The sequence below is a fragment of the Rhipicephalus microplus genome, chromosome 1, assembly GCF_043290135.1.
Source record: "Rhipicephalus microplus isolate Deutch F79 chromosome 1, USDA_Rmic, whole genome shotgun sequence".
NCBI classification, from domain to species: domain Eukaryota; kingdom Metazoa; phylum Arthropoda; class Arachnida; order Ixodida; family Ixodidae; genus Rhipicephalus; species Rhipicephalus microplus.
In genome coordinates this window covers 45,259,949-45,286,162 of record NC_134700.1, presented here as the reverse complement: position 1 = coordinate 45,286,162, position 26,214 = coordinate 45,259,949, and the positions used below count along the sequence as shown (strand labels likewise).

Here is a 26,214-nt window from a genome sequence, read left to right as displayed (position 1 = left end):
TATTTCTTCGAGGATGTTTATATATACTTCATCGACGCCTTGATTCCGCAGTGTCTACATGACTGCCGATATTTCTCCTGAATCTCGATATTTCTCGTAATATATGAAGGCTGTGTATAGTGGTTGGCTATATTCTGAGCATTTCTCTATTACGTGAATGATAGAACGAATGTGGTCGATTGTTGAGTAGCCTGTTGAAAATCCTGCTTGTTCCTTTGGTTGTTTGAATTCTAATGTTTTCTTTACTCTGTTAGCAATTACCTTTGTAAACAGCTTGTATACTATGGAGAGCAAGCTGATCGGCCTGTAATTCTTCAAGTCCTTGTCATCTCCTTTCTTATGTATTAGGATGATGTTAGCATTCTTCCAAGACTCTGGTACTCTTTCCAGAGTTTTGGAAGAATGCTAACATCATCCTAATACATCAATAGTAAGAAGGTACAAATCACCAGAGGAAAGTGGGACCTCGTCGAAGGATGCATTCCACGATTATTCCTGAATTTGTCTGATTACCAGTCAAAACCCGCGACAAAAAAGCGAAAGCTGCCCGATAGGAGTGGGGTACTTTCCAGAATATCATTGGCATAAAGAATAGACTATATACGAGCATTGAGCTTGAAGACAGTGAAATAAGTCCCGACATGCTGTCAACGAGTGGCGTCATTTCGCTTCAAGACATAGAAAACGTTTGTTTGCCGGCTGCATGGTGGCGGAAAGTTGTTGAGAATGACGAGACAAAACGCCTTGTGGTGTTTCCAGTGCTCAAAGAAAAAAAGCACTGTTTGTGGAGAAATGCATTGTCGTCGCAGAAGACATGACAGTCACCATTAGCAGCCATCACCATCACTTAGCCAAGTCGCTCGGCAATGCAGATACCATCACTCAATTGGCCGAACTTCTGGAGGACATATAAAAGCTGAAAGTGTGTTCATGTTGTCCCAACGTGCCAGCAGGCAGACTTGTGAGTAATCACTATGAAGTGCTCACCGATACCACAAAGTGCGGTCGTTGCTCGAAGCTTTGGCTGCAGCTGTATTAACGGGTTTCATTAGAGGAACTCAAGAACAAGCAATGGGAAGACATGCTCAAGAAAGTGGCTGCAAGCATAGCTTCTCGACGGTCTAAGTTGCTAAAGAATGTGACTGACGAAAGCCACAAGATTGTGCCACATAGTTGTAATTTATTTTCAGGCACGATAAACCCAGCCACAAGAAAGAATATAAGACATTGTAATTAGGTTTTTCACGTACAAATACAGTGGAACTTCGATTATACGACTTTCAGGGAACCACGCAAAATCGTCGTATAATCCGGGCGTCGTATAATCGAAAAACCAAGAATATAGGCACTGACGGTCGTTGTTGCCCCACAACAATTGTCACATAATGCGTAAGAAAGTCCACGGCACCAATCTACGCGGCTCCGATTAAGGTAGATTAAATCACTTGAAAAAATGACAACCACACATTTTATCGGAGGTGTGAACAAATCTTTATTCTCACCTTTTAAAAAAATCTGTGATTTTTTTCTGCGAGTTTGCCCAGCCACGATGCATCAGCTTTCTTTCGAGAGCTGCGACGTCTGGCAGCAAGTCGCCGATCTCGTCGCGAACCAGCCGAATGTTGTCGACGTAGCACAACACGTCCGCGTTCGTCTGAACGGACACACTAGCGTTTGCAGTGCGATTCATCTCTTCTTCGTCGGAAGCTCCCCCAGTGTCAGGACGCACAGTTTCAATAATGTCATGCGGAGCAACAAAGGCAATGCTGGCCTTTGTTGCTCCGCTTCTCAGCCTCCTCGATTATGCGAAGCTTTTCTCCAAGCGTCAGCGGTTTTTGGTTCTGCGACATTGCGAGACGCAGCACTCGCAACCAAGAATTCGAAAACTTCCTCGCACACCAATGTCCAAATACTGAAATTTTTGCACGTAGAAGCAGCAGCTGTGGCGCACAACCCACCGATGAGGCAAACACGTGAACGAGTGGCTGAAAGGCAACAAGGCAGTGAACCCATTCGATTTTTGCAAGCGCGTACGTCTGCGCAAGCTTAGACCAATCGGAGTGGCTAAAACTCCCCACCCCTCTAGTAGCTAGACAGCAGCTAGTTCCGGTTCCCGCGGCTGTCCCAAACGTAGACAGGCTCAACAATCGCCGTTCAACACGACCGGTACAACGAGGTGTAATCTAGAGAAAGTTATCGCATACTAGAAAGCGAGCTCGAAATTATCTGCCATGTTACCTGCTCACAGCTGTTACTACAAAACCACCCAAAAGGCAGAAAACAAAACAAAATAAGGCCTCAACGGAAGCGCACAGTGCAATGCGACTAAGCAAAACGAATGCACTCCGGCTGGGTCTGGACAACGTTGGCTCTGGCAACGCCTCCTCTAGAAAGATGCCTGAGGAATGGCTCGCGCTACCAGCGGAGTTGGCCTGCCTTCAGTTTTAAACAAGCTCCGCGCGATGGCGCTCACGACCGACACTATCATCACTGCGTCGGGCGGTACCAGCTAAGTGTTTTTCATCTGCGGCCCATAGGGGCGCGTCAGTCGAGAGTTGTTCGAGACCTGCAACTGTGCACCACTGTTTCGGAGGCTATACAAAGTGTTGCGTTGTTGCACCGTCCGTCACAGGTGACCCTAGCGACCGAGAACATTTTCAAATTGAAAGAGGGAAAGGGTGTGGCAGCTGTTTTTTTTCTCTCATGCGGCAGGCATCTTCCTAGAGGAGGCGTTGGCTCTGGCTAGCTATGGCCGACAGCGTGTCGAAAAATTGAAGAGGCCCTGTGGTGGCAGCGCGGATAGTGTGCAAGAACGTGCGAAGGAACGAACTCCGTTTCTCGGTTTCCAGACTTTTTTCATTGGGCCGCAGTGGGCTTGCGTGGCAGCCGGCGTACGTCATCGTAGGTTTTTTTTTTCCTCAGACAGTCCAGCTAAGCGTCGTACGAGGCCGGGCCGGCGTGAAATTGCGTCGTAGAATTGAGGTTTTCAATACATCAGTTTTATGGGGGTTTTGCCGGGACCAAGCCAATTCGTCGTAAAACGCGGGTCGTCGTAGGACCGGGGGACGTATAATCGAAGTTCCACTGTATAAGATATTGTAATTAGGTTTTTTGCATATAAAAATCTATTGCGAACGTACACCAACTATCAACTAACAGATAGACTCGTATGTTATGCTATATATATCAAGCATTGTTTATTGTGGGCAGTTCAAAAAACCATAACTATATTGTATTTGCCTTACACCGCTACATATTACGCAGTATTAAGCTTCTGCGGCAACACAACAAATCCCGATAATATACTGTTGGCAAAGCTCTTTCAGAACGGCCGTCACGGCGTCTTGCCACGACGACTACACGTTTTCGTCTGCTAGCGGAAGCTTGTTGTGCCGCCAGTGTCACCAAACCGGAAGCTGTTCCTGCGCCGTGTGACGAGTAGCCTGACGCAGAGGGTTTTGCAACTTGCATATCTCAAGAAACGTTGGTGTTGAGTGCCTTAATATTGCTTTTATTTTTTTAGACTATGCGCAGACTTGAATGCCTGACAAAGCTGTCAGTTGTGATTAATTATTGTTAAATAAATTTCAGTTAACAAGCTTTGTTTGTTTTACTGTAACAGTCCAGCACTGTCACCTCTCTGTTGCTTGATACAGTATACATACACAAGACCTCACAGGTGCTTTTCATTTTGTGTACGTAAGTACCATGAAAAGAGGTAAATCAGCATCACAACTTACAGTATCGAACCAGCCTCGCAATTGTTCTGAAAACATACTGAAAAATTCCTGAAGTGTTGTTTTGGGGATGTGGTGAGGTTGTTAAGTGTATGGACAAGGGAACGAGATTAGTACGATTCCAGAACCATAAAAGCAAATTCTGAGGGCGTCTTATTGTCCTCATGGAGGCATACTGAGGACGTCCTGAGATTGTATTTGTGTTGTCTGGTATAGTGATATCAGTGCTTTGACCTATGCTAAAATTTTAAAAAAAAACTAAATAGATTAAGCAAATTAAAAATGGGTGTTTCAGAAGTGTTTGAGTTTTTGTCTTGGGTCATGCGGAATACACAACCTTTCACGATTCTCCAAACACATATTCACATGCTTTATTTATCTAGCAGCTCCATAACATTATTGCCTTCAAACAGTGGCGTTCCAGTTCCCATGCTTGCTTCCATGGAGACTTCTCAAAGCCTTAACTGTGTCACGGCCTGCAAAAAAAGTGGGGTAAACTTCGTATGCCATGACTGCAGGTGACATGAAGTTATACGTATCTTGAAGCCAAAAAATTTGACTGCAAAGGGCAAGGACAGGTGTTACATAGTTCAATACACAATATTACACAATGCTGAACACATATTCTAGTCGTACATGTGAACGCCCAATGCAAACCCTGAATATACAATGCTGCTCAACTTGAAATATCTTACAACTATCTTTATTTATATATTTATTTACTTATTTCATAGTACTGCATATCCTAAGGCTATCACCAAATCGGGGAGTAGGAAATAAAAAATATTGCAAGACAAGATGCATTGAACATGATGATCAATGGTTAGCAATATAAAGCAAGAATTAACTCATGAATAATTTACATGGCCTGGTAAAGAACTCTACAGTTCAATAGTGCACACAGGAAAAACGTATTTAAATGCCCCAATGCACCGTTGAAAAAAGGCATATAAACGAGATAGCAATAAAGAGCTCGTTTCACGAAAATTCCGGCATCTGCGTCGTTTTTTGTGAGCGAATAATCATTCTGTCTGTGACCGAAAAAATCGAGAAAGATGCAAATAAAATAAATGACAAATATTTTCCAGCTCGGAATCGGGAACAAATCCAGGCTGTCTTCATGGCAAGCAGCTGTTCCACCACAGAGCCACAAGATTTGTTGGATTTGATTTAGAAAAAAAGACTATATTGGGGCATGTAAGTGGTGTATAGCTGTGCGCTAGCGACGATGAAGGACACTGATTTGCTTGACAGGTGTAGCACAAAATGAGTGAAAAGGAAGATATTCTTGGCGACCCTCTTTAAGAACATTTATCTGAGTATGGAACCCCCCTTTCTCTTGAATAAATCGCGTGTTTTACAACACGTGTGAAGATGCATCATTGGCAACCAGCATTGCCAACGCTTGGGTACTGGGTTCTTTGCTCAGCTCCCTCGCCTCATGGCCATCGTCGCCGGCATCTGCCGGAATGCTGCTCTGTTCTGTGTTTTCATTGTGGAACCCTTTTCAATTGGTGGAGGGTGGTACCATTCCTCGTCGCCTGAACCTGGGTGCTGCTCTTTCCTGTAGCCTCAACCTGGGGCTGCGCAACCAAATGCTCCCTCCCATCATGACCACAAATAAACCACAAGCTGGCCCTTCCACTTCTTTCTACAACACCCCTGGCGTTTCTCACCTGCAGGAGCCCAAAATCTTTGGCGGTGCTGGTGAGACCGACGTCGAAGACTGGTTCACCCACTACGAACTGGTGAGCGCTAACAAGTGGCATGACACTGACAAGTTGACTCATGTCGCCTTTTAGCTCCCCGACGTTGCCGAAATGTGGTACAACAACCACTAAAATGACATTACGACATGGTCAGTACTCAAGATGTCATTTGGTGACGTTTTTGGCCAACCCGCTGTCCGCAAGTCTAGTACCGAGCAACGCTTGTGCACTCGCACACAGAAGCCGTCCGAGTCGTTCACAAGTTATATTGAGGACATTGTTGACCTCTGTAACCGTGTCAACACTGCCATGCCTGAATCTGGCAGGATTCAGTACATCCTGAAAGAGATCAATGATGGCGCATTTCAGATGCTTCTGGCTCGTAATCCTGCGATATTTGCGGAACTCATTACCTTGTACCAAAGTTTTGATGCTCGTAAGCGTAGCGATGCCGTCGGCAAGCCAACACGGTGGCATCGGCAGGGCACCTGGCGGCTCCGCTGGCTTTTCTGCATAAGCGCCGCTGCTATGTTTGTATTTAAGACTCGTGCCCCAGCACTGCAAATGCTGGTTTGGCCTCAAGATCGAATGCCAGCTGATAATTCATATTTTCTGACTGGAAGGATGTTGAAGATTAGATAGATCCATATTAAAAGATTAATTGAAGAAGCAGCGCACCTTGACTACACCTTTTTCTTCGCATGCCGACTCGCTCTCTAGCCTTACTTTCGTTTACGAGCACTCACTGTTCCTGCAAGAAATTAAGGACTTTGTACGCGAAGAAGTTGCTGGGCAACTGTTCTTGATTCCCTTCACGCAGCAGCCGCTGTTCTCTTGCCTGGCCCCACCGCTCCGCAACGTTATTGCAGAAGAGGTCACTCAGGCCCGTTCTTATCGCTCCCCACCAGCAGTCTGTGGCCACGCCTGTTCCTTATGCGCCGGCTATGCAGCCTGTAGCCGTGCCTCTTACATAAGCTCAGGTGGTACGCAAGCCCCGTCAGCAGCATTTTTCACCCATGCATTCACCTGTTCCTCACTTCGCCCCCCTTTCGACACTAAGGGCCACACCGCGAGTCAGCAATTCTTGGCACACTCCTGGCAATCGCCCCATTTGCTACACCTGTGGTACTCCAGGACACGTGGCCCGATATTGTCGCCGTCGCTTCCAACCATTCCACGATGCTACCCAGCCGTTCCCATACGACCAACAGCCCATGCACCCACGTGCTTCCTATCTCTCACCACAGTATGGCTACACTGACTTTCACGAGTCTCAGTCGCCCCGGTCCTCATCTCACTCTCACTCTCCCCACTCCCCATCTCCTCGCAGGCCATCGCCTTCCTAAATGCGTCGCCGACCCAAACCATCCAAGCTGGAAAACTAAACGCTGCAGTTCCAAAGGCAAGAACCGCGCCGTCACCAAAATGCCCAAGTCTTCGCACCTCACGTGCTAATGTCATCCCCATATCTAGCGATGGTGTTTCTACATTTACCTTCGTCGACATTGGTGCCACCGTTTCAGTTATAGCCGCCAAGCTCTGCCCCTCTTTACGCAAAGTGACCACGCTGCTCTCTGGACTATCGCTTCACACGGCTAGTGCCGAGCCATTTAGACCTCTCGATGCCTGCATTGCCTGCATATTCATCCAAAGCTCTATGTATATTGTAGAATTTCTCGTCTTTTCGATGTGCTAGCATGATGTCATCCTCGAGTGGGACTTTCTGTCACAGCTGTCATCGACTGCGCACGCACTGAAGTTCAATTTTCGCTCCTATTTGATGAACCATTACACGAAGCTCTTGATCGGCCGCCTAAACTCGTCGTACGCGAGGACACCAACATTCCGCCAGCCTCTCTTGCCATTTTCCCTGTTTGCTGCGATGACCTTAGCGACTCTATGGTGTTGTTTACACCTTCCAACATTTTCACGAGCCACAGAGCGGTTCCCCTGCCTTTCCCTAAACTTGACGTCACTGCTGGCCGAAGTAATATTTTCGTCCACAATCCCCATTCTACGTCGCTTACACTACTTGATGGTGAATGTCTCGGTCGTGTGGAGCACCTTGAATCTTCTTGCTTCCTTAACATGCCAGACGAATCGTGCTGTTGTGACTCGACCGAACTTCATGCCATTTCCTAGCTACAATGCTCGGCGAGGGACATCTTCTCGGGTTCCATCGCCGATGCCATTAGTGCTACTTAGCGCGCCGAGCTTCTTAGCCTTCTCCAGCACTTCGCGAATTCATTTGACGTTTCTCATCCACGATTGGGTCGCACTTCTGATATTCACTACTACATTGACACTGGTTTGCAACAGCTTTTGCGTCAAAGATTGTATCACGTCTCTGCAACAGAACATCACGTCATCAACGACCAGGTCGAAGAGATGCTACGCCATGGCGTTGTTCAACCATCACACAGTCCTTGGGCATCTCCTGTCGTTCTAGTTCGAAAAAAGAACAGATCCATTCGCTTTTGCGTCGACTACTATCGACTAAATAAGGTGACGCAGAAAGACGTCTATCCATTATCACGCATCGACGATGCCCTTGACAGTCTTCAAAAAGCTGAATTCTTCTCCACCTTAGACTTACTTTCTGGCTATTGGCAGGTTCCCATGGTGAAAGCAGATCCCCAGAAAACTGCATTTATTACACCAGATAGTGTGTACGAATTTAACGTAATGCGTTTTGGACTTTGTAATGCTCCAGCTACATTTGAACGACTCATAGACAACACACTGCATGGACTCAAGTGGTCTGTGTGTCTAAGCTACCTTGTCGTCTTCTCTCCCAATTTTTCTACCCATCTGCATCAGGTCCGACTGGTTCTGGCGCGTTTAAATGATGCTGGGCTCCAACTAAACCTCAAAAAGTGCCGTTTCACCGTGCGAGAGCTGTCCATCTTAGAGCACATCGTGTCCAAGCATGGTGTTCAACCCGACCCAGCAAAACTTCATGCAGTCGCCGAGTTCCCAAAAACTTGCTGTGCTCAAAGAACTGTGCAGTTTCCTCAAACTATGCTCTTACTTCCGGCGCATCGTTCGAAATTTCATGTCGATCATGCCACCACTGACGGACCTCATACGGGGTGGCGCAGACCTTTTCTCTTGGCTGCCTGACAGTGACGTTGGGTTTGCCACGCTCTGTTATTTGCTCACCTCTCCTCCCATTTTTTGGGATTTTGACGCGAGAAATTTTCTTTCTTAGCCCTTTTTTTTCTTCAGAAGAGGCGATGACAGCCATATGCTTCGGGTTTTCCTTATCTGTGTCACTTCTACATATGCTCCAGGAGGCCTTGTCAGTCGTGTTCATCTTTTTTCAATGATTACTTGTCGCATCCGCAAAGCAAGTCGGCGTTCGCACTGCGGTGCAACTACAATGAGTTCATCTCTACTTGCGGCGAAAAAGCGGAAGCAGTTTTCACTAAGCGAGAAAGTGGATCCCACCACAGGAATGTGAATGATCTGGCGACCTTCATGCTGCAAAGTTTGTGCTGCAAGCATCAAAAAGAAAAAAAGAAGAAATCACGGACTTCTTTAAGTAAACGTGCATTTTTCAGTGCTCACTTGTGCATTCCTTTTTTCTCGTGAAAAACAAGTTTAAAGACCCGCTGTTTTAAAGGTAAGTCGTTTTGGTCAATGTAAAATAAGTATTTAGAGTTAATTTTCGGGCTTTCACCATAGTGACCTTTCCATATAACTAACGAATTGCCATGGCCCCCTGAAGTTTGTTATACCAAGATTTCACTGCACACGCATGAGTAATTGAACCAAACTCGCTCTCCAATTAGTAGTGCTAACAGCCCCTTCCAAATCATGTTTTTCCACAGATCACCGTGGTACTGCGGCGAAAGTGGTTTAAGCAGCGTTCTGCACGGGTTAGAACAAGGACAAGAAAATTTAAAAAGGATAGTCTTTTTTGGAACCTTCGACGGAAAAATTTTGGTCTGTCTGTACATTTGTCTGTTTGCCCACCCTTAACGATACCTCAAGTGGCATTAAACGGCTGACCCCATCCGCAGCCCCCACCAGTAATGCTCAAGATTTAGCAATCATAGTTGTGTGATTGTCAATTAAAAAGCCATTATTGCGCATATTTGAGATGCCATAACAACACGTCGATGTTTTGTATGTCTGCCTTTATACTATAAGAAGCACACACAAGTAACACTAAGGACTGTGGATTTTATCGGGCTGCGCTGACAGTGCTACGTGATGCTCAAAAAGGTGTTTCCAACGCTTTGCTACAACGTCACGGTGGTGGCACCTGCCCGTCGCTTTGCGTTCTACACCTTATCACCTCCGAGACTGGCACGCATCTTTCTCCACAGGCGCCCACGCCTTCGTTTTCAAAGATAACTGCCAGTTGGCGCTCGTGTCTAACGTGAATCGATGCGCTCGTTCCCCACCGCTACCCGCTCGAGGCACTCTAACGCAGCGCCTCCCGAATACCATTCACCAATTTTCTTGCGCAGAACATCAAATAAACGTTTTGTTCACTCTATTGTTCCCTCTATCCAGACGCAAGACTATCGTCTTTCGACGACATTTGCAGTGTAACATGCAACATGCAGATTCGGGCCAATTTTTTTTGAACACCGCGATGCCCCACCACCCCCCTCTTTCTTTTTTTTTTTACGATGGGGGTTAGGCACAACATCTCGGCTAGCTTGCTAGGCACGTTCTACCAAAGTAACAGCAGTGCACGCCTGTTGGTCCGGCGCCGTCGCAGGATATTTATCTCTGGGACGACATAACTAACGCAACTTCAGGACAGAAAAATGTTTTATGTGCCATTGCTATGGCGACCAACATGGTCGCCGACAACGCCGGCGTCTGCAGCATGTCGACTCTGTTCGCGCGCAGGAAACTCAGTATGCGCTCCCAGCTCTAGTTGCTAACATAGCCCCTTTTGCTGACTAGGAAGTTTATATTTCCTGCGAAGTGTTCATGGTTACGACAACGCATTTTTGTCATGAAGTTGCGTCATTTCGCCGATAGGTATTCGTTACGGTGCGGACAGGTTGATCGTGTCTCGCGAGTGCCCTGACCTTATGGGATTAAGGTTAGTGTGGTTAGGTTACCATGGTTTAAGGTTAGAGTCTGTGCGCTTGGATTGATTGACGACTCAAACTGCGGGTGGGCAACGTGGCCTCTATTTCCCACTGAAATTCGTGCAACTGAGAAAATTTTGAGTCTGGTTGGGCATTTCAGTGCAGCTCGGCACAAATTTGGGAAATTTATCGAATTGGCACAATTGGCGCAGCTGCTGGACCCCTGGCAATGGCATGGCTGATGGTAGTGCCGCAAAAGTCTGAAGAGGTTTCCGTGCTGCAGCTTCAGCATAGCTTAGAGGTGCATTCACCTCGACACAGGCAACAGGGGTTGGCAACGGTGAAGTGTCGCGGGCAGATGGCAAAGCCGCGCAAACTTTCTCCTGGATGAGCTGGTGAATGTTTGCTGGCAGAGGTGGTGGTGGTTAGCCAGGTGTTGATAGCAGCAAAAGCTGTCGAGCAACCTTAGCAGGAACAAACTCCTTGATCTGCAATAGCAGTGACTGAAGGTCAGATGCAGTATTCTGGCTCAAGAGAGTGTCGTCCAGAACCTTAGGGCGTGAGAAGACACTGTCGTCGGAGCTCATCGAAAATCTGACACAGCTCGATGAGTTCAGATACGGTGGCAGGGTTCTTAGAGATCAGCCTATGAAAGGCGTCATCAGAAATGCCTTTCATGATGTGCTGTCGTACCTTTCAGTTTCCGCCATCGTAGAGTTCACACATCGGCAAAGGTCGAGGATGTTTTCGATGTAACTGGTGAAAGTCGCACTAGCTTGGTACTGGCTTCGTAGTTGTTCTGCGTGAAGTTTGCACACCTAAGAGCATCTAAGAACATCTGCGATGCAGGTTTTGAAAAGCGTCTGAGTGGGAATATCCACTTTGTGATTTGTGTACCACAGCTTGGTGACATCAATTAAATAAAACATCCCAGTACCGAGCTTCATAGGAGCGTCCTATTTGTTGGTAGCGCTCGCTCGTTCATAAGATTCCAGCCAATCGTCAACGTCTTTTTCGTCGGTGCCACTGAAGATGTCGAGTTCTCGCAGGAGCTGGGCACCGGGACAGCCCCTGGGTTGCTAAGCCGGTGGGGGTGTTGAGACAGCGTCATCAGGCATGATGGACGGCAGCTTTTGGCTACGCAATTCCAGGGCCGGGAAAACCACGGCAGCCTCCACCAAAATATAATGTAAACGCAGGACGAAAAGCCATAGCGGCGTCGGGACAGAAACAGCAAGAGCTGGCCAGATATACGAGCAAGGTGACAGCAGAGACCAGACAGTCCTCGCTCACACCTTGCGCAAGCGTGTCATGTCACTGCAGTGGAAGGCATTCTTTTTCACTACAATATATATATATATATATATATATATATATATATATATATATATATGATAAATTCTAATTTGTGGTGTATACCCCACCACTTCGTCGTAAGCTTCAAAGGTGGACAAGCCGCCAGCTGATTGCACCAGAAGATACAATACTAAACGCCAGTTATCATACTGTCCACTTGGTGAAATGGTGGATGCGTGGGGCGTATTGTTGTCAATGATGACATGGCTCCTTTACTACTAAAACGTTCATGTTCACCTTACTCTCTTGAGATGCCGTCCCTTCCTAATCACGTCGTTTTTTTTTCTTTTTTCCGCCTTTTCTTTCTTCTTTCTTTTTCCTCCTTTTTTTCTTCTTTTTTTATCTTTCCCTTCTGTCTCGTTCCCTCCTGTCTCAACATGCTATAAGAAGTCGATTATTTTGCCTTAAAATAGACGAGGCTCCCGTCCAAACTTTGGCTAAATAAACAGTTGTGTGAAGGCACATCTATTTTTTCATACTTATACCTTGCGGCAACCAAAGTTATTCTTCAGCGCGCGCACGCACGCACGTGCACACACACACATATATATAAGGAAAGAAGTGTATACCTAAGGGCTCGTTTTTCAGTGTTTTGACTCAATATTAATGAGATCTAACAGACAATAATGCCAAGGAATGTATAGCGGAAGTTATTAGAACTAATGTAATGTAAATAAAAAGAAAGAAAAGTGGGTGAAAAAATAACTTGTAGTGAGCAGGAATCGAACACACACACACACACACAATATATATATATATATATATATATATATATATATATATATATATATATATCTTTATGACCTGACCCCCCAATGTGGGGTGACTTTTAACAATCACTGAACAGCCTGTTCTTAAGTTTCAGTTTCATTACTGTGTGGCTCATGTCGATTATGATAGTATATCTGTAGTTGAATTTGGTCTCCATAGGGCGAGCAATCCCTCATAAAAAATGGCGTTGGAGCACATGCATGCACAGTGGCTTGCTCTCACTCTTAAGTTAATGCTCCTGCATGTTCTACGTGTTTTTTCAGAAGTATATGAATATGGCAGTAATGCTCCTGCATGTTCTACGTGTTTTTTCAGAAGTATATGAATATGGCAGTAATGTTTACATTTTTACATCACCACTTACCGTGACAGCAAGGAAGCTTTGCACTTGTAGTGCCAAGCTTGAAGGAAGCGTGCAGCTGCTTAACCCTTTTCCTCTCTTTCTTCTATTGGGATAGCAATTTATGGACACTCTTGGCTAATTCTTGCCTTTACCACTGGCTTACTGTCAATGAACTTAAATGAAACATTCTTGAACAAGCATATATTTTGTTTGGACAAGCCATACATGCTTTCTCTAAACATTATGTCAGATCACTAGGTCAATGGAGAGGTGTGTTCACTGAAGCACATACAGTTCGATGAAAAGGGCATTCCAAAACGTCTCTCGCTCCACTCACTCTGAAGCAACCGGGAAAATAGCTCACATCAACTCCAGGACTAATCAGCAAGCTGCTGGTCCTGTCATGCTTGTGAATTCCGTTCCCATTGAAATGCGCAACACCACAATCACTTTAGACAAACAAACTGAACTCGCTGCCTGGGATGAGTTGTGGCGATGCTAGCGCCTTTAAAACATTGTACAGCTTCATTGCTGCAACAGTGCACATCTCACCAGGAACCTCGTGAGCTGACGTCATGAACTTCTTGCTGCACAACTTCACAGCGGTGTGTTTACAGGATAGGCCGCTGATAGCCACCAGAGACTTCAACATTAATGCACTTAATGACAACGTTAATGACAGTGGCTTGTCGCGTTTGTTGATGTTCCACTTGAACGTTGCCTCCTGTCGGAAGTCACGCTGTCACCTATTTGCATCATCCCCTGTCAAGATCTTGCAGTTACAGCACAACTGTCAAGTCAAGCACAATCGACCGCGTTCGCTACATTTCGCATGGTTCGTAAATCTCGTAACCTTACTTCATATAAAAGCTGATGTGTTGAAGGGCCTGCCTTTGATTACCCATGCGTCTGTAGAGCATTTTGAATGACATATACATTGGTAACAAGTGCAGTGACTGAGTCGCATTTCAGAAGCGTGAAAGCTTCACTTTTTCTTTGTTAAAAAAAATCATATGTTGTGACTATCAGTTGCACCATTTCTTTGCAAGTACACGCTAGGTTAAGCAATTATAAAATTACCCAAAAAGCATATTCAGCTGCTGAACATTCCATATTTTAAATGCGTACTCATTTCTATGTGAACTGAAACGGAAAACTGTTCGTCCGTCAGCCTGTCTCTCTAGACGAATAAACGAAAAACGAAGAATTTCATCGATGGGCTCATCCTCGATAAAATAAATCGAACAGAGGTGAGGGAGAATAAGGAACATCAAGTGTTGTCTACTATCTACTAAACTTGAACAAATGTTATCAGTCTTATACCCCTGTCACATGGGCACCCGCGAAGATTGTTAAAACTCCCTCGTCCTTACGACAACGAAGATGCGGTTTGTGTCACACGGCCACCCTTACGCAAACGAAGGTAAACGGAGCATTTGGCAAAGGACGTTCAACGATCTCCTTTCGCAGCGAAACGAGGTACTCTCGTCCCCAGCAGTCTAGAGGTCAGAGAAAAATTTCGAGCACTAAGTGGCCGCAGTGAAAGAATAATACATTTTGGCAATACTAAACATTCTTCCCTTGTAGCACTCATTCACAACGCGTGTTTGTTTACATATATTTACGCCCACCAGAGTTTACTTACTCTCAACACCGTGCCTCGCGAGTCGGGCCGGCCGGCGCCAGCCAATCAACGTCATTACCAGCGCAATATCGTACCACCTCCTCACGTCGTCCGCTGTGTCACTCATGGCTGAATAACACAAAATGTGCGCTCACGAGGCAAGGAAGCCTAAGAACTTTCGTACCGGGCATGTACACAAGCAACAAAACAACTAAAAGCACAATGTGGCCAGCGTCACTAGCAGCATCGCTATATTTAGCAAATGCGTTTTACTTGAAATTATTTTTAATGGTTGGCTAGTCGCATACGTACTTACTAGTGCTTTTTAGTAAACACCGCATAACGAGGATTCACAAAAAATTAATAGGGATGAAATTAGAATACTTTTCCGAAAATCAAACAGCGCCAGCTGAGCCCCCTCGCGGCAACTGTTACAACCTTGTCATTGCCGTGTGACACTGCCACAACTCCTTCTCCGTTGAACCCCCTAGAGGAGATTTACGTTGATGGTGTTCAACGGAGTTTGGGGGTGGCCGTTTGACAGGGGTATTATATTGGCTGAAGTTGAACTAACATTTCCTCATGCATACTTAAAGGAACACTAAAGGCAAACAACAGTTTATGTCATAGTGAGAACTCAATGAACGACAACTTTTAAAAAGGCACTATTATTTACAGCAGTGCCCTCCTTACCGAGAAATTAAGCTAAATGTACCACGTGACGGGCCCCACTATTGAGATACTTTGAAAATGATTCCGATAACGTCAGAGAAAGCAACTACAATTACTCACTAGTTATCAAACAAGCTGAAAATAAAAAAAAACTTTCCGTGCATCAAGAGACCTAGTAAAATGTTGCTTGTCCATTGCTGTTTGACATATATAAAAAAAGAACAATGTGAGTGGTTAAAAATTTTGTTTTTGCTTGGTTAGGTGGAATAGGTGGTGCCATCTAGCAAAACCCAGTTGAACCAAGCAAGCAGAACCAAGGCCTCCAAGAGAGCAGAAAATTGTTCAATGGCCTTGTTACTGCTATTGCTCCCATTAGTTTCACTCTACTGCTACTAGTTCTGTGGCTGCGCAGTAAAGCAATAAAGGTTTCTGGATCGCTATTTCAGCAAATAACATCTTAGTATTTGCTTTCAGTGTCCCTTAAAACGTGCAAGCGTTCATATGCTGGTTCAATATTTATTGATCAGAGGCATGCATAACATATTAGGTAGACTCATTTAATGGGAACTTGATAAAAATATATCACGGGAGTCATTTTTTACAAAGCACCATTGACACAAAAATTTTGCACATTGTTTTTCTTTTTTTGTTGTTGTTGCAATAGGTAGCTTATGCCCCACTTATCACAGGTGGAAACCACGTTTGCACTAGTGTGTAATGCTTAATTTTTTTAGAGACATTTTTAGAACACCCAGTCGCAGTTTTGGTTACAAAGAGTACCGAGCTGGGCAAGAGCAGTTTTTGTAGCAAGGTAAAAACAGCTGGTCACGTGAGTACTCAAAACTATGACGTGACGGCATGGAAGACAGCATGCATGAGTGGGCTCATCACCGACAGCCAGCACACACAAAGCCGCAGGCATGTAGGAAGAAATCGCAGGTAGTGCAAGCAAAAGGCGAATGCAAGCAAACAGCCAATGCAAACTCGTGACCTAGGTTTCCTTACAACACACCCTCCTTCACAACACAATAAAAAAAACATCGCTTACCTTGTGTGCAGCCTCAAGAGATGCCATGAGTAACTCAACTTCAGTGATGCTCAATTCCATGCACACGGTGTGGTCACCCAGTGATAAGTTCAGGTTGGCCAGCGGCAAGCCCGAACTTGCTACTGTGTCACTGCCAAGCACCAGCTAGAAATAAGTTCATGTAATTCTTAAAGATATGTAGGCAGTGGCCAATTAGGCATACGCACTGTGACCTCACTGGGTTATGGCCTAGGCCTGCAAAAGTATAACCAGCAGTTTAGGCCAGTGCATTTTCCACCTAGTTCAGGTGCTGCTGTGCATGCCGAAACAACAAAGATGAGAGCCTACTGGAGCCTTATTGTTTGTTACAGACGTTTATATAAAGATGAGAAACTTCTTTCTAAATCCGAAATGCGACATCTGAAAAACCTCACTGTCAATGCTAAAAGTTCGGATTGTTATCATCAAGAAATTGAAACTACCTCAGAGATTAGGCTAAGAATGAATTGCTTATGCATGAGCATTCTTCACATTCTATGCTAGCTGAATCTGCAATGATGTGCTCGCGGTCATCCATGTGCACAAAAAATCTTTATGATCGTACGTGGTAGTATTGCAATGCCGGGCAAGGAAATCCACCCCTTCTATTCTCAATATTTCTGGCATGTTCCAAAGAGATTTCAAAAGAAAAAAGTGCTAAAGTGGAGGGTGGCTTGCCAAAAAAAGTGAAGGCAGCTTTTGCCCACCAGAATTCTTGGAAACATGCTCTTTTCTAGTGGAACCCACTCAGAGATCAAGTGGCTTTGATATGCTAGTGTAAATACTACAATATTTACAGAACAAAAATAATCCCTCCCGATAAAAAAAGACATTGAGAGGATTATTGGTCACTTATCCTCCAATAAAATTCACTGAGAATTCAAGGCTTACTAATAAAAATTAGTACCACAAAGACACTTTCAGCAGTCGCCAAATGGAAAAAATTGATAGATCCCCCGTACAGTGGAAACTCATGATATGCATAGCACGAATAAGGTAGGTTGAACAGTCACATTAAAATCAGCACAACAATACGAGAAAGACATATATTATGCCTTACATGACTTCCATTTCATGATTATCATGTTTGCACCAGTCACATGCCTTCATCATCCATTCAAGTCACGTAATACCAAATTTGGTATATATGAAGCTAGCGAAGCGACCGCGAGCACATCATGAGCGTGGCATGTAGTCATGTTCTTACATGACACCCATGTCATGATTGTTTCCACTAGTCATATACCTTCTTCATTCAATTCATATAATACCAAATTTGGTGTATGTGAAGTCAGCAAAACCACCGTGAGTGCATCATGAGCGTGGCATGTATTCATGTTCTTATATAACATGCATATCATGATTATCATGTTTGCATCAGTGATATACCTTCATAATTGATTCACATCACATAATAGCAAATTTGGTATATTATATAAAGCTAGCCAAACGACCGCGATCGCATCATGAGCGTGGCATGAAGTCATGTTCTTGTATGACATGCATATCATGATTATCATGTTTGCACCAGTGATATTCTTTCATTATGCATTCACGTCACATAATACCAAATTTGGTATTTAAAATGAAGCTAGCCAAATGACCGTGAGTGCATCACGAGCGTGGCATGTATACATGTTTTTACATTACACATGTCATGATTATCATGTTTGTGCCAGTCATATACCTTCATCATACATTCATGTCACGTAATACCAAATTTGGAATATATGAAGGTAGTGAAACGCCCGCGAGAGCATCATGAGCGTGGCATGTAGTCATGTTCTTACATGACATGCATGTCATGATTATCATGTTTATAACAGTCTTATACCATCACCATTAATACACATCAGGAAATACCAAATTTGGTATATTATATAAACGCATCATGAGAGAGGCATGTATTCATATTCTTACATGACACGCATGTCATGATTATCATATTTGCACCAGTCATATACCTTCATCATTCATTCACAACAGGTAATACCAACTTTGGTGTAAGTAAAGTCAGCGAAATGATCGCAAGAGCATCATGAGTGTGGCATGTAGTCATGTTCTTACATGACACGCATATCATGATCAATATGTTTATACCAGTCATATACCTTCATGATTCTTCCACATCATGTAATACCAAATTTGGTATGTTATATGAAGCTAGCTAAACGACCACACGTGCATCATGAGTGTGGCATGTAGTCATGTTCTTACATGACACCCGTGTCATGATCATCATGTTGGCACCAGTCATATACCTTCATCATTCATTCATGTCACGTAATACCAATTTTGGTATAATATATGAAGCTAGCGAAACGACTACGAGCGCATCATGAGCGAGGCATGTATTCATGTTCTTATATGACAATCATGTCATGATTATCATGTTTGCACCAGCCATACACCTGTCATCTATCCAAGTCACGCAATACCAAATTTGGTACATGATATGAAGCTAGCCAAACGACCACGAACGCATCGTGAGCGAGGCATGTATTCATGTTCTTACATGACACGCATGTCATGATTATCATATTTGCACAAGGCATATACCTTCATCATTCATTCACGACAGGTAATACCAACTTTGGTGTAAGTGAAGTCAGCGAAATGATCGCAAGAGCATCATGAGTGTGGCATGTAGTCATGTTCTTACATGACACGCTTATCATGATCAATGTGTTTGTACCAGTCATATACCTTCACGATTCCTCCACATCATGCAATACCAAATTTGGTATATTATATGAAGCTAGTTAAACGACCACACGCGCATCATGAATGTGGCATGTAGTCACGTTTTTACATGACACGCGTGTCATGATCATCATGTTGGCACCAGTCATATACCTTCATCATTAATTCACGTCACATAATATCAAATTTGGTATATGATATGAAGCTAGCGAAACGACCGCAAGCGCATCATGAGCGTGGCATGTAGTCATGTTCTTACATGACAAGCATGCCACGACAATCATGTTTGCACTAGTCATAAACTTACGTCATGCATTCACGTCAGATAATACCAACCTTGGTGTATGTGAAGTCAGCGAAACGACCACAACAGCATCATGAGCATGGCATGCAGTCATGTTCTTACATGACACGCATGTCATGATTATCATGTTTATAACAGTCATATACCTTTGTCATCCATGCAAGTCATGTAACACCAAAAAGAACACTAACATTAACACCAAAAAGAAACGACCGCGAGAGAATCATGAGCGGGGCATGTATTGATGTTCTTACATAACATGCATGTCAAGAACTCATGATTATTGTGTTTGAACCAGTCATATACCTTTGTCATTCATTCAAGTCACATAATACCAAATTTGGTATATTATATGAAGCTAGCGAGACGACCGCGAGCGCACCATGCGCATGGCATGAAGTTATGTTCTTACATGTCATGATTATTATGTTTGCACGAGTCATATACCTTTCCTTTCCATTCACGTCATGCAGCACCAAATTTGATGTAAGTGAAGTCAGCGAAACGACTGCAAGCACATCTTGAGGGTGGCATGTAGTCATGTTTTTATATGACACGCTTGTCATGATTATCATGTTTGCACGAGTCATATGCCTTCATCATTAATTCACGTCACGTCATATCAAATTCGTTATGATATGAAGCTAGCGAAACGACCGCGAGTGCATCATGAGCGTGGCGTGTAGTCATGTTTTTACATTACACGCATGTCATGATTTCCATGTGTGGGCCTGTCACTTATGTTCGCTATGAAGCCATGTCATCTATACTAGTTTTGTGATATGCCATGTGAAAGAAACCACCGCGAGAGCAGCAAGACCATGACATGTAAATCATGACATTCATGACATACATATGATTTTCATGTTACAACTAGTCACTTATGCTCGTCATACAGTCATGTTATGCCATATCAATTTTGGTACAAATCCAATAATCCAAACGGCCAGGAGAGCTAAGAGTCGTAGGGGGCTAGGATGGACGGATGGGTGGGTGGGTGAATGAGTAGGTAGGCAAGTACAGTAAAGCCTCGTTAATTCGAACTTGGTTATTTCAAAGTCCTGCTTTATTTGAAGTATTTCTGTGGTCCTGTATTTTGCAATGTAAGTTTGGGTGGATAATTTGAAGCGGCAGCTGGCACCAGTCAGGTTTGTTCCAAAATTTTGGGTTTCAGGTCCCGATTTCGTCACGAATCGCGGAACGACGGCTATTAACAGATTGATTGATTGATATGTGGGGTTTAAGTCCCAAAACCACCATATGATTATGATAGACGCCATAGTGGAGGGCACCGGAAATTTCGACCACCCGGGGCCGCACCAGCTTTAACAGACCATGGCAGACAGTTTCTTTCCAGGGTCATCAATGACATCCTGCCGTCTTGCTAAACGAAGCATTAGCTAACAACGGCCTACCATCCACATACAAATGGCTTGACTGAGCAGGTGAACCAAACGATTGTTGACATGCTGGTAATGTATGTGTCAGTTGATCCCAAAGATTGGTATTTCGCATTGATTTTTGTCTTGTTTGCATATAACACGTCCCGGCATGAAATGGCTGGTTATTCACCTTTCTGCCTCTTATTCAGTTCAAACTCAACGTTGCCTATGAACACGATGCTGCTTCCTTCCACACACCCACCTACTGAGTACGCTCAAGATGCTATTGCTCGCACTGATCATGCACGTAAACTTGCGTGCATTTGATTGACCGACCGCAAATGGGCCAGCAATGATGATGTGTGGTGCTTTGTGGCGCAAGGGCCAATTGATGGCCAAAGAGCGCCATTTCGATGAGTAGAGATGCGGACAATGATATGTTGCGTGGCTGTATAGGGGCCTTAAAATTCCTCGCGATAATGCGGGTAAAAACATAAGTATTAAGATCATGACAGTAGCGTGACATGCATAGTAAAAAGGGTGACAAAGGTTTTGATAATAAAACATGTAAAAATATTTGGCACTAGCACAAGTGCCTCATCAGCGCCCTTGTGTCCAAGGGCTGCGAGGCAAGTGCTTTTAAATATAGTCACTGCAGCAGCAACCTCTCTTGAGAGGTCAGGCTACGCAATCCCTGGGTATATTACATGGTAAAAACCGACATCTCTTAAAAAAGCTAGCAATGATTTATGGGTGAAAAGTGGTTCCCTACCGACAAACATTGCGGGGTGTAACGGTATATGTTGTCGGTAGGGTAATGGAAAGTGTTGTCTTCTTAGAGTGTCTAATTGTTTACATTGGATGAAAACACGAAGAACTGTTAATGCCTCACCACATTTATCACACAATGGTGGATCGCCATTGAACAAAAGATGTGTGTGGGCCTGTATGTGTGTCCTATCCCGAGTCTTGTTAGTGTTACCTCTGTTAGACGCGATTTTGATACTGGTGGCCAATGGCAAACGACTGGCTTGATAACGTGTAGCTTGTTTTGTGTGTGTCTATCCCACTTGCTCTGCCAGTAGTCCCTGAGCTTTCGTTTGAGAGACAGCTTAAGATCAAGGGGCGGGATCGATATGGGTGTAGTGGCACTGATTTCGTGGACGGATGCAGCAAGCTGATCCGCCATCACGTTGCCTTGAATCTCTCGGTGCCCTGGCACCCAGCACACTACAACATGTTGGTTGAGTGTGTAGAGTGTGCATAAAATGAAGTAAAGTGAGACGAGGACAGGGTTTTTTTGTTTTTTAGACTGTGCAGAGCCGTTACCACACTGAGGGAGTCTGTATAAATTACTGCTTTTTGTATTTGTAATTGTTTGATGTGTTTAGCTGCCACAAGTATCGCGTAAGCTTCCGCTGTGAAGATACTTGTGCCTGGATGTAGAGGGCCAGCATCCGAAAAGGAAGGGCCAACAACAGCGTAAGACACAGAGGAGTTGGACTTAGAGGTATCTGTAAAGAACTCAGGACGTGTGTATTTGTGTTGAAGTTCCAGGAAGTATGTTCGGATATGGGCAATAGGCACATGTTTTGTAACTTCTAGGAAAGACACATCGCAGTCTATAGTCTGCCACTGCCACGGTGGCGGGTATGCTACAGGAGCCATTAAACTGTTTTCAAGTGACACTTCAGTGTCCTCAGCTAGACCCTTCAGTCGAACTGAGAAGGGCTGCCTCACCGAAGGCCTGTTTTGAAACAGAATGGAGCTCGACAAGTCAATAATAGTAGAGTATGAGGGGTGCTTCTTGTCTGCTTTCAGCTTAAGAAAGTAAACAAAGGACATGCAAGTTCTCTGTAGATGAAGCGACCACTCATTTGACTCAAAGTAAAGGCTTTCTACGGGGCTGGTGCGAAAAGCACCCGTAGAAAGGCGGATGCCCAAATGGTGCACGGGGTCCAGCATCTTCAAAGCACTTTGAGTCGCAGAGTGATAAACAATGGCCCCATAATCTAAGCGGGTGCGAATGAGGCTTCTATACAGGTTCATGAGACATTGCCTGTCACTACCCCACGTAGTACGTGACAACACTTTTATAACATTCACGGCTTTTAAACATTTCGTTTTTAAATACATGATGTGCGGTACGAAGGTCAACTTGTTGTCCAAGATTAAGCCTAAGAATTCATGCTCCGCATTGACAGACAGACGTTGACCGTTCAGTTCAATGTCAGGTTCTGAGTGCACGCCTCTCTTTCGGGAGAACAAGACACAGGTGCTTTTTTCTTGGTTCAGCCGGAATCCGTTTTCCTCTGCCCATTTGGACACCTTGTTTAAACCTAACTGAACCTGCCGCTCACACAATGCTAGGTTACATGACTTAAAGCCAAGCTGGACGTCATCTACATATGTGGAATAAAACATGTTGCGGGGGATGGACAAGTGCAAGGAATTCATTTTAATAATAAAAAGTGTACAACTAAGTACACCACCTTGCGGTACTCCCGTTTCTTGCACAAATGTTTGGGAGAGAATACTGCCCACACGGACGCGGAATTTCCGATTGGACAAGAGACTCTCGATTATGGAAAGCATTCTACCGCGCACACCCAGGTGAGACAAGTCTCTTAATATGCCAAAACGCCATGTTGTGTCGTAGGCCTTCTCGATATCGAGAAACACAGAAAGGAAGGATTGTTTGTGGACGAAAGCGTCTCGGATCTGTGCCTCGATACGCACCAGATGGTCGGTGGTGGATCTACCCTCTCGAAACCCACATTGGTATGGGTCGAGCAATTTGTTTGTTTCTAAGTAGTGGAGTAAGTGGCAATTAATCATTTTTTCAAATAGTTTGCAGAGGCAGCTTGTTAACGCTATAGGTCTGTAACTTGATACAGTAGAGGGATCCTTTCCCTGCTTCAAAATTGGAATTATAACAGCCTCCTTCCAGGAGGAGGGGATCACACCTGAAAACCATATGCGATTATAAAGAGAGAGGAGGGTTTCTTTAATTTCGGAGGGTAGTTCCTTCAGCATCGCGTACATTACGTTGTCAGAACCTGGGGTAGATGTATTACAGCAGCTGAGTGCTGTTCGCAGTTCTACTAAGCAGAATGGTGCATTATATGCCTCATTTCTTGTGGATTTTCTTTCTAACTTTTGTTTTTCTATTCGTGCCTTGTAATTCTGGAAGGATTCGGAGTAGTGTGAGGAGCTCGATATGTGTTCGAAATGTGTGCCAAGAAAGTTGGCTTGATCCTCCAAGCTTTCCCAGAGGCTATTTACTAGTGGAAGAGAATACGTTTGTTGGCCCTTAATTTTCTTTAGCTTATTCCACACTTTTCCCTCATCTGTGTACGAGTTGATACTCGATATAAACTTTGTCCAGCTCTCTCGTCTAGCTTGTCGACGCGTTCTCCTTGCCTGCAATTTGACCTTCTTGAAATTTTCCAGGTTTTCTGCTGTAGGGGAATCGCGAAGCAACGCCCATGCTTTGTTCTGAGTGGTCCGTGCTTTCCTGCATGCGTCGTTCCACCATGGGACTCGCCGTTTAGAAGACATGCCACTCGTTTTGGCAATACATTTAGATACGGCATCAAGTATAAAAGCTGTAAAATACGTGACAGCGTCATCTATGGTCAGGGCAGTCAGCTCAGTCCATGTCATGTGTGTAAGAGTTCTATACCCTTCCCAATCAGCTGACTCAATCTTCCATCGAGGAACCTGCGGGGGTAGTTGATCTTTGTTCGGCGCACTCAGGATGATTGGGAAGTGATCACTCCCATAAGGGTTTTTAAGAACGTTCCACTTAAAAACAGGTAAAAGGAACGGTGATGAAATGCTAAGATCTATGGAGGAGTATGTGTTGTTTGCAAGGCTAAAATACGTAGGCTCCTTTATATTTAAAAGACATAAACTAGAAGAGAAAAGGAGCTGCTCAATGAGACGTCCTCGTGCATCACAGTGAGCATCGCCCGACAGGACATTGTGTGCATTAAAATCACCTAGAACCAGAAACGGCTCTGGGAGTTCATCTATTAATGATTCTAGATCACGTCTGTGTAGCTGTTGATGCAGTGGTATGTACACAGAACATATGGTAATGAGTTTGTTAAAAAGTACAGCTCGAATGGCCACTGCCTCAAGGGCCGTTTGGAGCTTCAAATGCTGGCATACTATACTACGATCAGCTATAATGGCTACACCGCCAGATGGTACGACAGCATCCTCCCGGTCTTTTCGGAAAATAATATATTGTCGTAGGAAGTCCTTGTGCTTAGGAGTTAAGTGCGTTTCTTGCACACATAGCACTTTCGCGTTGAACTTACTCAGAAGTTCTTGGACGTCACCTAAATTTTTAAGTATTCCCCTCACATTCCACTGTATGATGTTGTCCATAGTGGAAGAGAGAAAAAAAAAAGGAAGAAGTGCTGTGTGCAGAAAAGACGGAGATTAGCTCATTTTACAGGGCCTTTGTCAGGCCCTGTAATCGGTGTTCTGTCCTTTTTGGGGAGGTCGAGAGAAGCTCGCCGCTCCTTCGGCGCTTCCTGCGCCGTTTGGCTTGAACTGGTGTCCATAGCCTCTTGCGAGGCACTGGACGCCCGCTCTACAGAGCAATCTGTGCGTCGCTTAGACTTCGCCTCGATCGACGAAGTCTTTGTCCCCACCGAGCTGGGGGTCCATAAAGCCCCCTTGGCCTCGTGATTGCCCTAGCTGCTGCCAGAGCTTGTAGAGGTCACTGGTGTGGACAGGCTGAATGTGGGCAGGGCAGCGCTGGCTGCTCCCGCCGTAGGGGCTTGTGGCGTTGGCCTCGGCACGCTAGGCGCGGTCCGGGCAACTGCCAAGGGCCTTTGTGGTGCCGCCCCTCGTTGCACCACTTCGGCGAAAGGTGTTTTTAGTGCCAATGTTAACGACATCCGTTGTCTTTCTTCCCTGAATGTGATATTTTCCTTTACTTTTATAGCTATTATTTCTTTTTTTCAGGCTGGGCACGCTCTGAAGTATGCGGGGTGACTACCTTCGCAGTTAGCACAGAGGACCTCATCATGACTACATTCATCAGCACTGTGGCCGGTTGTGCCACACTTAGCACAGATCAGCTTCCCTCGGCAGCTCTGGGATGCATGACCAAATCGCTGGCATTTGAAACAACGCCTCGGGTTCGGAATGAAGGGTCGGACATGGAGTTTTATATAACCAGTTTCGAGAGTCTCAGGTAAAGTGGTTGAGTTAAAGGTGAGTATTAAGTGCTTTGTTGCTATTTCGTTGTTGTTACGTCTGATTTTGATGCGCTGGACATGTATTACACCTTGGTCCTTCCATCCATCAAGAAGCTCTTCTTCCCTCAGTGTCATCAAATCTTCGTTTGATACCACGCCCTTCACTGTATTCATGATACGATGTGCGCTCACAGAGACAGGGATGTTACCAAAGGCTACAAGGTGCGAGAGTTTATTGTACTGTTCCTTGTCTTTTAATTCGAGAAGCAGA

At 44.7% G+C, this 26,214-nt stretch overlaps 1 protein-coding gene across 2 annotated transcripts in view; it reads right to left on the bottom strand.

Annotated features, from left to right (window-relative positions):
- Positions 1-4,083: 4,083 nt before the first annotated feature.
- The window catches only part of LOC142762790 (COMM domain-containing protein 8-like), an 80,114-nt gene continuing 57,983 nt past the window's right edge, over positions 4,084-26,214 (bottom strand). For both annotated transcript variants that reach the window (XM_075865107.1, XM_075865111.1), the window contains 2 exons: positions 16,318-16,461; positions 4,084-4,213 (listed from right to left, as the gene is read on the bottom strand). In XM_075865107.1, the coding sequence (XP_075721222.1) occupies positions 4,190-4,213; positions 16,318-16,461 (168 nt within the window). In that variant the 3' untranslated portion in view covers positions 4,084-4,189. The remainder of the gene's footprint in view (positions 4,214-16,317; positions 16,462-26,214) is intronic.